The following is a 13,168-nucleotide window of genomic DNA, read 5'->3' on the forward strand; positions in this document are numbered from 1 at the left end:
AATCTACATTATTAGAAAATACTGGACACTTATATTTTCTCATTTATATTTTCTCAATTTGTTTCCCGAACAGAAAGCTCAAATATTGGACTGTCTGGTTCAAAACCGGACACTTGGCAATCCTACACCCGGACCATGCTGCACTGGGCCCTTAGGCAACTGCCCCCATTGCTTTCTCTCTACACCCCCATCCATCAGCAACCCTACTTGGCATTAAGTGAGGATATTGATATAAGGGGCACCATAGAAACTTGGTGGAACTACAGTAATCAGGGTACAGAAATATATAGGAATGATGGTCATGAAATGGCACTATATATATGTGAAAGAAATCAAAGAGTCAAATAAAGTAAAAATCTTAAATGAATTTCTATGAATAGAAATTCCACACTTGAATAATTAGAGAATAGGAATATTCCATCTACCGCCTGACCAGAACAGAGACAGCGATAATGAAATTCTCAAGATTAGAGAGACTACAAAGGCAGAACTGCAACAATAATGGGGGATTTCAGCTATTCTCAGACTTACTGGGTATATGTCACTTTTGGAAGGGATGCAGAGACAATATTTCTACACATTAAATGACGTTTCTTGGAGTCCCACAAGGAAAGAGGCAACTCCTGATTTAATCGTAAGTGGAGCACAGGATCTTATCCAAGAGTTGAATGCCGCGGACCTGCTTAGTAAAAGCGATCATAATGTAGGGGGGAAAATTCCAAAGAAACCTACCACAGTAGCATTTAACTTCATAAAGAGGAACTACACAAAAAATAAGTTAGTTAAATGAAAATTCAAAGGAACATTTGCAGAGGAACTGCCTGCAAACTGAATGAAGACAATTTAAAAGCATCATAATAGATATTTTTAAATTCAAAATATAAATACCCCCTACAAAAAGTTAGAGGACCAAAAAATGCCACCATAGCTACCCTACAGAGTAAAAGAGGTGGTTAGAGGGAAAAAGGCATCCTTTCAAAACGGGAAGTCAAATCTTAGAAAGGAGAATAAACTCTGGCAAGTCAAATGTAAAAGTATAATAAGGCAAACAAAAAATTTGAAGAGCAAATATCAGAAGCAGGAAGCTTGCCAAACAGTTAGTGGGGCCACCGCATGATCATGGTGCTAAAGGAGCACTCAAGGACTCTTTACATCAGTCTTTGTTTCACAGGATCTGAAATATGGAAACCATATCCTTTTTAGGTGACAAATCTGAAGAACTATTCCAGACTGTATGCATCTGACGAAGTGGGTCTTTGCCCATGAAAGCTTATGCTCCTACACTTCAGTTATAGTCTATAAGGTGCCACAGGATTCCCTGCCGCTATTCCAGACTGAATTGTCCATAGAGGAGGAGTTGCAACAAACACTAAGAAGTCACCAGGACCAGACCATATTCATCCAAGAGTTCTAAAGAAATTCAAATATGAAATTGCATAGCTACTCACTGTGGTATGTAGCATATTGCTTACATCAATTTCTGTACCTGATGACTAAAGAGTAGCTTACATAACGCCAATTAAAAAAAACCCTCCAGAGGTGATTCTGGCAATTACAGCCCAATAAGCATAAATTTCAGCACCAGCCACTGGTTGAAACTACAGTAAAGAACAAAACCATCAGACACATAGATAAACATGGTATGTTGGGAAAGAATCAAAAAGGCTTTTGTTAAGGGAAATCACACCTCCCCAATTTATCATAATTGTTTGAGCGTACCAACAAACACATGGACAAGAGTCATCCAGTTGATACAGAGTACTTGGACTTTTAGAAAACCTATGACAAGATCCCCTCTTATAGGCTCACAGGCAAATTATGCAGTCATGAGATAAGAGGGCCCCTTTAATGGATCAGTACCTGGTTAAAAGATAGGAAACAAAGTGTAAGACTGAGAGGTCAGTTTTTTAAAATGGAGAGAAGTAAATAGTGAGGTCTCCTAAGGATCTGTACATGGACCTGTGACATTCAACATATTCATAAACAATATGGAAAAGAGGACAAAATTTACAGATGACACAAAATTATTCAAGAGAGTTAATTAAAGTCTTAAGCTCACTACAAAGAGCTACAAAGGTGTCACATTAAACTGGGTGGTTAGCTGACAAAATACCAGATGAAATTCAGTTGTACTAAATGATGAGGTCTAAATTAGCTGTTACCACTCAAAGAGATTTTGGTGTCAACCATGGAGAGTTTTCTTAAAACTTTCACTCATTGTTCAGTAGCAGTCAAAAAAAAGGTAACCATGTTACAAACTACTAGGAAAGGGATCAATAATAAAACAGAAAATATCATAATGTCACTATAAAAATCCATGATGGTCATCCCATCTTAAAAAAAGATGCCTTAGAATTGGAAAAGGTACAGAAAAATGAGTTGGGGGTGTGGAAACATTCAGAAGACTGGGACTGTATAGCTTACAAGGGAGATGACTTAGTGGGGATATGATTTTGGTTTATCAAGTCATGAATTAGGGAAGTGCTAGTTAACCCTTCACATGCTACTTGAATTGTCACCTGACGAAGCAGGCACTTTTATATCAAACAGTAGATTTCAAACAAACAAAAGAAGTACTTCAAACAACACACCAGCAAGCTGTGCAACTCATTATTATGGGCTGTTGAAGGCAAAAGTATAAATGGGCTCAAAAACAACTAGATAAGTTCACGGAAGACAAATCCACCAATGGCTATTAGCCAAGATGGTCATGGAATCAAACCCATGTTCCAGGTGTCTTTAAACCTCCAATTGCCAGAAGCCTAGACTGGATGACAGGGCATTAATCACTTGAAAATTGTCCTGTTCTGTTCTTTCTCTCTAAAGCATCTGGCACAGACTACTGCCAGAGACAGGATACTGGGCTAGAAGGACCACTGGTCTGAGTCAGAATCTATATTTAAACATTTTTTCAGTTATGAATTTAAATTTTCATAGTTCAATATTATGGGTTCTAAATATTTTTCAATATTTATTTAAATTTTCACAGATACAGGAAATTAAAGGAGGTCATACAGTAATTATTTAATGACAGCAGAAATGTAGATAAAAGTTTAAAGGTTTATAACAGTTAAAACCTAAACTGTCAACATCGCCTGTCATAATATATAAAGCAAATATCCTAAAATCAAACTCTAAGAAGTTCTCAAGTATTTTCTTTCTTTGTCTGTCTGTAAATTTCAATTATTTTATTTCTTCAGTTCACGTGGGCACAGTGACGTCAATGTTTACTGATATTTACCAATAAAAATCCTCTTCTTCCAAGCCTAAACATATTATAAAAGATACCTCATTGCATCTATCCTAGGAAAATACCAGTAGTTTTGTAACACTAAAGAAAGAGGTTAACCTCAATTTTTATTTATATCCATGTATGACTTTTCCTCTCACCGGGCCCAGTCAACATTCAGACAGTAAAAATGTTCCCAAGTTATTTTATCTTCTCCTGTGGAATGTCCTCATTTGACCCTCAAATAGTTTTGGCTGACTCCTTGACTGTCCTTTTTTGGACATAACCTCCGAGAAGGATTAGATGTGCTCTTAGACATTGATAGATTATCCTTCCTGTTTTCATACATTAAAAAAGATCTTTACTGAATTCTGAAATGTACTCCATTTTTGCATGTTTTATATGTTTAAAATGTATGTGCCATATTAATGTTGCTCTAATTCTTAGTGTGTTTGAATGAATGAACACTGTATATATATATATTTCTAGGCAAAAGCTAGAATTAAATTGTAAATATTGACCAATAATTAGGGACTTTAAAAAAAGGAAAATTATATTTCTCCTTAAACAAGCCTGGAAAATTCAAAGTTTACATTTAAAATAAAAGATAAAATGAAGGAAATTTCTCTTTTTTCTGAATCATTCTTTTTTTTTTTTTTTTTTTTAATCACTGCCAAGCTGTTCCCACTGGTTGGATTCTGACAGGAGGCAATTAATCAAATAGAGGGCAAGAGCCTATTTCCAAGAAGGTGCCTGCTGCATTCACTGTAGTTCCCTGCAAATTAAAAAATGTCTGTCTATCCTTCCTCTTGCCCAATGACAAAAAAATACCTTCAACATCACCTCCCTCACCCTTTCCTCTTTACTTTTAAAAATAAAATCTTACACGTGCAATGACAGCTTCATATATAAAGAGAGAGTGAAGATGAACCATGATGCAATATCACCACATTTTCAGGTGGTGAAATATGGTGATATCAGGTATACAAATACCAATGTTTTATATACTAGAGATGGGTACTTCAGAAATTTTGATAGGCAGACTGATATGGTAAAGTTATCCATTCTGATCTGGTGTGTGCAAAACTCAGCAAAATTAATTTCCAATTAATTTGTACTGCCAGGACAATATCCAAGGCTATGTCTAGATTGCGGTGCTGTTTTGGGATACTGGAAGTATCTCAAAATAGCCATTCCACATCTTTTGAGCACGCCTGCTATTTTGAAATAGATTTTGAAATAACAGGTGCGCTATTCCAGCGTCCCCGTAACCCTCATTCCAGGAGGGTTAAGGGATATTTTGGAATAGCGCTTTATTTTGAAATTACCCCGAAAGGAACTATGCAATTTGCGTAGCACAAATTGCGTACCTTATTTCAAGGTAAGGGTGCAGCGTAGACGCATCCTGAGAGTCTCCATCAGGTTTATTGCCACCTAGTTAATGCCAGAATAGTTCTATTTTTCTATGCTGTTTTGAGTCACTTTTGTAATTCTTAATAAGGTATAACTGATTTAATCATTTTTGGACCTAATTTTTATTATCACACACTTGTATTTTTACACTATTACTTCAAAACAATGAGGTTTTGTGTGGCAAGTTTTCACTTATGGATGTGAATAGTAAATAAAGAGTAGTTGTAAATGATGTATGGAATCCAGACAGTAGATCCAATGTTTGTTATGCCTAGCATTCTATTGATACCTATTTTGAGAAAAATATACGTTCTGTAATTTTACAATCCCCATATGTGCCACCCTCCATCGACACAGTTAATCCACCTCCATGAGAGACTGTAACTGTGTTAAAGGAAGCTCTCTCATCAATACAGCACTGTCAAAGTGGCCATAACGGCATCACTCTGGGATGCAGACTTTTCACACCCCTGAGCAACGTAGGTTACTTATGTAAGCTGTAGTGTAAATCTGGCCTAAATGAAAGTAGCAAAGGCACAGATACTCCTGACATGAGGTCATAGGAACCTTTTACATCCTCTTCACTTGTAGGCTTGGCTAAGCTCAATTCAAAGGGAGAGTAAATGCTTTACAGAAGGCTAAGAGATGAAGTAAGACTGATGAGGAAATGAACTGGAATGCTGAAAACTGCTTAGGGTCCCTCAGCTTCACCTGTCTACAGCAGTGGTCTCCAACCTTTTAACACCCAAGATCACTTTCTAAATCTCAGAACAAGCAAAGATCTACCACCCCATCCTTCCCCCAAGACTCCACCCCTTCCTTGAAGCCCCGCCTTCTCTATTGTCCTCCTCTCCATCACTTGCTATCTCCAGTCCTTATACACTCTACACTGCCACTTTTCCCCCCAATTTTTATGTAGGAAGAGGTTTTTCCAACATTTGGCCTGTGAAGACTGGACTAAATGTTAGAAAACCCCCTTCTTTTGGAATCCCCCTTATTCCTCGTAGAACGAGGAATATAGGGGTTACCAAAAGACGATGTTTGCTCTTCCACTAAAAAAAAGCAGAAGAACAAATGCATCCCTGGATGCGGAGGAGTTTTTTTAGGATCTCTCTAGAATCCTGGAAAAACTCCTGCAGTCTAGCCGTACCCTCACTGGGTTGAGACAAGATGTGTGGGCTCTGGGGTGGGAATGAGGGATTTGGGTATGGGAAGGGGTGAGAGGTACAAGCTCTGGGAGGAAATCTGGATGCAGGAGGAGGTGGAGAATGGGATGCTGGCTCCGGGAGGGGGCTCCAGGCCAGGCAGTGTTGGGGTCAGATGGAGTGTTGGGCTACTAAGTCACAGGCTTGTGGATGTGAGGGTGCAGAATTTTGGGTTGGGGTATGTGAGGGGCTCAGGGCAGGGGGTTCCAGTGTATGATAGGCTCAGATCTAGCATCTGGGAGGGGCGTGCAGGAGTGTTGTAATGCTGCGGCCAGATGGGGGCTTGGCCCCAATTGGGGGTTTGTTGACCAGGCTTCATTTTTAAATGAAATACTATATCAAACACACAAAGTTTTTGCATTGTCTTTATTTATGAGAAGGTCAGGGAACCTGTTTTAAGTCAGGGAGTCAGTGACCCACAGAAAAGTCAGTTGGGGCCACACAAGGGAGATGCAAAAACAAACGAACAAAAACACACCTCCTCCCAAAACCCCCCAGGCCTCACTAATGTGGCCCCAACTGTGCTGGAGGGAGCAGGAGACATGGTACTTGGGAAGGGTGCTAGTGGGTGCTGGGGGAGGGGACAGAATGCTGGGGTGGGGGCAGGTTTCTGCAGAGGGCACAGGGGAAAGATGACAGGGTGCCGGGGGAGGGGTGAAGGGGACAGGGTTCTGCAGCAGGGGACAGGGTGCCAGTGGGGGCAGGGAGTCCCCTGCACCAGCATCCTCCCAGGACTCCTCTCCCCCCACCCCCCGCAGAGGAATGCGCGCCTCCTCCGGGGCCAACTCCCCCTCCCATGGAGCAGGGAAGCCCCTGCGTGTGCCTCCTCTGGGGTCGAAGACCCCAAGCTGCCTCCTCCAGGGTCAACTCTCCTTCCCGCAGAGGAGGGAAGCCTCAGCACGTGCCTCCTCTGGGCACCCCCCCACAAGTTCCGACATGCCACAGACCCGAGGGAGGGGAGCAGCCAGTGCACTTCCAGAGCCCCCGGAAGTGGTGCGTAGCTGCAGGACTTCTGTCCACCCCGCAGGAAGACGGCACTACCTCCATTTACACTTGAGGTGGGTAGTGGGACTTCTCGGGGGTGAGGGGAAATGGGGGGCCCCCAAACGCCTCACAATCGACTGGTCAAGATCGACCAGTTGGTGCCCATGGGTCTACAGAATGCTAGAATCCTGCTGAGAATCATTACAGTTTCATAATGAAACCATCTAGGTAAGGAGCCACAGTTTAAGTGCTTTCCCCTGTGATATCTTTCTCTTCTGAAGCTTCACCGTCGAGGTGTATATTGCTTGATACAAGGTACTGGGATACAACACACTGCACAATCACATTGAAAATAGAAACACAAGTCAAAAAGGGCCTTTTGCAGTGCTTTTCTACTGTTATGAGCTGTCAATTGTTCATAGGAAAAATACGAAACACAAGTCACAGCCACAAATAAAGCAGCAACTGGGCAGTTACTCCTAGTCTGAAGCTAGAGGCATTTTTTACAACCGTAAATGATGTACATCAAGACACTGCGCTATAACGAATAAAATCAAGTATCTCTGCTTTGCCTTTGAAACTTCCCAACTCTAGTATGGTGTTGTTGTTTTTTTACTGTCCTACAGGCAGCAATACAGACTTCTTCTTTTCTCAAAGAAGTACTGGAAGTGCTGCAGAAGCAGGCTTCTTCACCAGTGCATTACAGTGCAGCATCAGGCCTTAAATCAGTCCTGCTTGCTTACAAATGGTTTTGTTGTTTGAAGTTCAGATAAACCTGGATTAGGGGGGCTGAACAAGGAATTGTGGTGACTTTTCCAATCTGCAGACCCACATGCAAAGGCTAGTTTAATGTGCACACACCACAAAAGCATCACGTCAGTCACTCTCCATTCTGGTGAGGCCCAAGACTGGAAAACCAGAAAGTGAATCTCAGGCCCGCCAACAAGAGGAGAGGGTATAGAAAAGGGCGGCAAAGAAGGTAACTGCCCCAGGGCCCAGCAATTCAAAAAGGCCTGGGACTCCTGGCTGCCACCGCCGCTATTGTAACAGTGGCAGTGACCAGAATTTCAGGCCCTTTAAATTGCTACCAAAGCACCCACAATGGGTGTCTTGGAGGGCTGCCAGGGGGGTGGGGGAGAGGTGTGCCACACTGCAATGTGCTCCTGGTGGTGCTGATGGATCCCTGCCCCTTCTACCCAAGGCTCTGCCCCTTCCTGGAATGCAGAGATGTCCCCTCCCCCCCCACTTGCTCAGAGGTTTGGCAAATCTGTCAACCCCCACCAATGATGCTAGTCAGGGTTGGGGAGTATTGACAGTCAGACGAGGGAGGCTACTCAGCACTCAATTCCCCCAGGCTGCTATTTGTCCTTCACTCTGACCTCCAAATCCACATTCTGTAAAAGAGAAAGTTCAACGGATAACTGGAATGGACACATTTTCAAGATATTTCATTTATTGAACCCACTAAAGACTTAATTATTCAGGGCCCACTTGCATACACCTCATACAAGCAAAACACTATTGAATTAAAGGGAAGATCTGCCTGCATAATAAGGAGTAAGGGATCAGGCCCTAATGCTGCAAGATCTACACCATCTGAGAAACAGTAAACTCCTTAGGAGGTAACAATATAGCTGTGCATGAGCTCACCAGTGTGATAAAGGAAGCAACTTACTAGATATGGAGGTATAGAGGGCAAAGGCCTTGAGGCTGGTCATTTCCTTTTGCCGGGTTTCCTCCACACTACTGTGAAAGATGTGCTCCCAGGCATAGAGTTTAAGGAGTTTAATGCCCCGAAGCATCTCATTTGTTTTCTTCAGTCTCTCATTGGAATATTCCTGCAATGATTACAGGCAAATTAATTTAAGGAGAATTATTAGATCACCTGTCTCTTTAGAACGAGAATCCATGTCACTATGTAAACCACTTGCAGTTCCTCACAGGTTGTAGACACTCATCAGTCAATAAAATCTTCACTAGCTTTGTCTATTCACTTTTCCCTTTCTAGGAGTGTGATTTTCAAAAATGTCCGGGTGACATAGGAGCACAAAGTCCCACTTTTAGTCCCACTTAGAGGTTGGCATGACTTCTAGAATATTGGTATGCTAAGAATGTTCACTGTGTAAATAAAGTAAAACTCAATAATTGTTGACACTCTGAAATAAATATTTTTACATGGTAATTTAAAAGTCACACAGACTATGATATATTAAAGTGAACACATGTTGTTTCTTATTTCTTTTTTTCCCCCTCTAAATCCTTGTCTATAAACCTGATCTTCCAGAAAGATCAATGCTTTGAAGGTCGGTCTTCAAGAGTTTGATTTAGCAGGTCTAGTAAGGACCCACTAAATCAAATGCTGAGGGTGTCCACTGTTTACCTTGGTACTCCTTGGAGTCATGAGGAGTTAGGGAAGTTGACCTCCCACAGTGGAACTATCCCAGAAATTCAGTTTATGGGGCCAGGAATGAAGGCTTTTGGGTGCAGGAAGGTGCTCAAGTCCGAGAAACTAAACCTAAGACAAATGGCGTCCTTGCTGCTTGTCTTTTCGTTACTTTCTCAGCCTTTCTTTGACATACTATAATGTTACCAATCTCAGAGAGGCAATATTTGGCCAATATCATAGGCTTGGCTTTGCAATCCAAAATGGAGATGAATGAATAAATATCAGAGGTTGATTCACTGTGTTTGAAGATACTTACTAATGTGCTTCTTTGGGCCTGGGAAAGTTTTGTTGCCACAAAGTACTGGACAGGTGCAAGCACTATGATCACTACTGCTCCAATTAAGGCACTGATTCCAAGCAGGTAGTAGAGCAGAACAACACCTGCAATAATCTGATGAAGAGATAGAAAGACAAGGAATTACCTCATTGTATATGCACAGCAAAGAATAAGCAGGCAGTAAAGGCTATAAATGCTCCTGGAATGTGTGCTAAAAGGACATTGATTATGACAAAGCCTACCTCAGGGTTTTATGTACAATTCCAAAAGTTCTACTTCACAGACTGCATTATTAACTCAACACACGAAGTATTTAAAATCTAAATCGCAGCTATGCACTCTCCAAGGAAAGCATGTGCTGTGAACAAAAATTGGAGGCATAGAGGTGAAGTACAATCCTCTCCCCCAACCCCAAACCAAACCAAACCAAATGATGGTCAATTTACTTTGCTCAGAATTTCATTCATTTACTACTAGCAGAAAAAGCACAGCTTGGCGTGGGAAAAATATGGACTTCCAGTGTGACTCTCTCTCTCTCTCTCTCTCAAAAAAGGGGGGGGAGCGGAGGAGGGAGGGTCTCCTTCAACTGATGGGTTGTGTGTTTTTAATCCCAGATTGCAATACGTGTAGAAAATCTTGCTGTACAGTTCTGTACTGCATGGACTCCCTGGTACAGAAAGAGAGAGCAACAAAGCACCAGAAATTTAATGTAATAATAATTATAGCTTACCAGCTTTTCATTTAATATTTCTCACCATGCTGTTGAAAGTAACTATAACCTTTTCCCTCCTTGGTGACTGGATGCCATGATGTGTACTTTATTGTACCCGCACATATTTTTGTCACAATTTTTGGCAGATTTAAGGTCCCCACTGTTTAAAATAAGGAAACATCTACAGCTCTATGTCTGGTCTCAATCTTTCAGGTCATGACACATGGAAAAAGCCTAGTTTCGTTCATTGGGACTTACACATACGTAAGAGTGGCAGTGTCCCAAAATGGAGATCAGCGTCAAAGGATGTTAAAAATACTGTTGATATTTTATTCATTTTGAATGTAAAGTAAAGAGCAGGATATTTTACTGTGAAGCAATGGCATTGCTAAAGACAAATGCCACACAGTACATTATAATGCACAAATAAATAAGGAACAAAATCATTGGAGAATTCATACCACTGAGAATCTTCACCTCAAATAAACACTGCAGTAAATTTGTGTGATGTTTCATGATCTCTTTGTGTCAAACACACAGTTCCTTAAGAAACAGAAAAAGGACAAAATGCTCATTGCTGGTCTATGTTGCAGAGATATAAAACTGCAGCATAGAGTGGAGAGGGAATATTTTGCCCTTCGATCTTCTAAACATCACTATAAACGTAACCCATCAGGCAAGGCATTTCCAGTAATGAGGTACTAACATTCAAATGTGTGCGCAATTCAGGCTACTGATATGCTGCACATCACAGATTATGTAAACTAAACTCTAACTTTTCACATAAAAGCAGGGCATATGACATAAGATTAGAAAGTCAATTTCATGTAACATTTCCCATTAGTTAGTTAAAAATATAGTTTGGTAATTTCCCTAATATTTTGTTTAATGAGCTGTATGGGCTCACTCCTATAATGTTTACATGGATAACCTCCACTGATGTCAGAATTACATTGACATTAGGAGAGTAGGATCCAGACTAAGTCCATAACTTCCAAATCATTATTAATTCTAATTAAACATGCGTGTGAAAAGGAAAACAAATTCTTTACTTTGCCCACTACAATTTGCATTTATTCAATGGGTTACTGCAAAGCTTCCTTTGACTCTCTGAAGCCATTTTTACCCTGAATAATCCTTTGGTTCACCTCAGCAGATTATTTAAAAGGTATTAAAGTGGACAATAAGTACTTTTAAAAATTTGCAATGTTTACTTAGGAAAATTCAGTGTAATGAAAGGAATAAGGGAGGAATAGTACATCCTGGATGGGAATCCCCTAGGAACAAAAGTTAAATATTAATTGAAATACACTCTACATACTGTTTGAAGCCATAAGGATTTGATTTTACAAGTCTTCCATGGGCCTGATCCATAGCACACTGAAGTCAGTAGGATTCTTTTCACTGACTTTAGTAGGGTTTGTTTCAACACAGAAATGCCACTGAAGACCTCAATGTCAATTTCTTGCATGGAGCTGTTTGTAGGAGGAGGTCCTAAACCACTAAGGGGCAGAACCGCCCATCTAACAAAGTGGCTTTGAAGGCTGTGAGCATGGCACAGAACCTTCTGCGAGGAGGAGCCTGTCAGCACAACTCCAACTAAGGCCAGAAATCCTGTAAGTTCATGAAGCTAGTGCAAAGGCAAAGGGAGTTGAAGCAGACAGCTCTAACATTTGTGGACTTCCAAAGTTCATGCAGTTTTCACGGGAATCTACTGATTCTGGGAATGGAACCTTCTGCTACTTAAACAAAATGGGTTCTTTTATAAAACCCATTCATTTTATTACAATGAATTCTAACCCTTATGATATCAGACACCACATAACCATTAATAGAGAAACAGTAACTATGCACCTCTGTAGCTGCATTAGTCCCAAGGTATTAGAGAAATAAGGGGTGGGAGGTGAAACAACATCAGTTAAGCCAACAAAAGATATTCTCTCATCCACTTTGTCTCTCTCTAAAAGATAACAAGTCATTGACCTCAGCCAGTTCAAAGGATAGCTGATCATTAGCAAGTAGTTATATCACAATTTCCTGATAACTGTGTTTTGTTTTGTTTTAAATACTGTAATGAAACTTTACAGAACTTTCCTTTAAGCAAAACCTCAAAGCTTTTATTTGCCCAGGACTGGGATATTTATGACAATTTACAATGACCAAGAAACTCATTACTATGACTGATTCTCTTACAGATGAAAGAAATCTAGAATCTTGAATATTTTATGAGGATGGAACATAATTAGAACCAGCAGGTAACTGCCATTTGTGTGGTTTTAAAAGTAAAGTATGTTTGATTTAAAATATGACTAGAACACAAGAACAGCAATACTGGGTCAGACCAAAGGTTCATTTAGCCCAGAATCCTGTCTTCTGACATTGGCGAATGCCACATGCCCAAGACAGAATGAATAGACCAAGTAATCATCAAGTGATCTATCCCCTGTCGCTCATTACCAGCTTCTGACAAACAGAGGCTAGGGACACCATTCTTCCCATCCTGGCTAATAGTCATTGAGTAACCTAATATCCCCCAAGAATTTATGTAGTTCTTTTTTGAATACTGTTAAGGTCCTGGTCTTCCAGAGGTTCCACAGGTTGACTGTGCATTATGTGAATAAATACTTCCTTTTGTTTGTTTTAAACCTTCTGCCTATTAATTTCATTTGGTGACCCCTAGTTCTTTTGTTATGAGAGCAAGTAAATAACTTTTCCTTATTTACATTCTCCACACCAGTCATGATTTTATAAACCTCTACCCTATGCCCCCTTAGTCTTCTCTTTTCTAAACTGAAAAGTCCCAGTCTTATTAATCTCTCCTTTTTTGGCATCCACTCTGTACCCCTAATAATTTTTGTTGCCCTTTTCTGAACTTTTTCCAATTCCAAGGTACCTTTTTTTG

At 40.5% G+C, this 13,168-nt stretch overlaps 1 protein-coding gene across 4 annotated transcripts in view; it reads right to left on the reverse strand.

Annotated features, from left to right (window-relative positions):
• The window catches only part of ABCC8 (ATP binding cassette subfamily C member 8), a 135,380-nt gene that overhangs the window by 68,292 nt on the left and 53,920 nt on the right, over positions 1 to 13,168 (reverse strand). For all 4 annotated transcript variants that reach the window (XM_075928081.2, XM_075928079.2, XM_075928080.2 and 1 more), the window contains 2 exons: positions 9,534 to 9,668; positions 8,507 to 8,669 (listed from right to left, as the gene is read on the reverse strand). In XM_075928081.2, the coding sequence (XP_075784196.2) occupies positions 8,507 to 8,669; positions 9,534 to 9,668 (298 nt within the window). The remainder of the gene's footprint in view (positions 1 to 8,506; positions 8,670 to 9,533; positions 9,669 to 13,168) is intronic.

This window comes from Pelodiscus sinensis, chromosome 5 (assembly GCF_052426305.1).
Source record: "Pelodiscus sinensis isolate ZL-2025 chromosome 5, ASM5242630v1, whole genome shotgun sequence".
Lineage (NCBI taxonomy): Eukaryota > Metazoa > Chordata > Testudines > Trionychidae > Pelodiscus > Pelodiscus sinensis.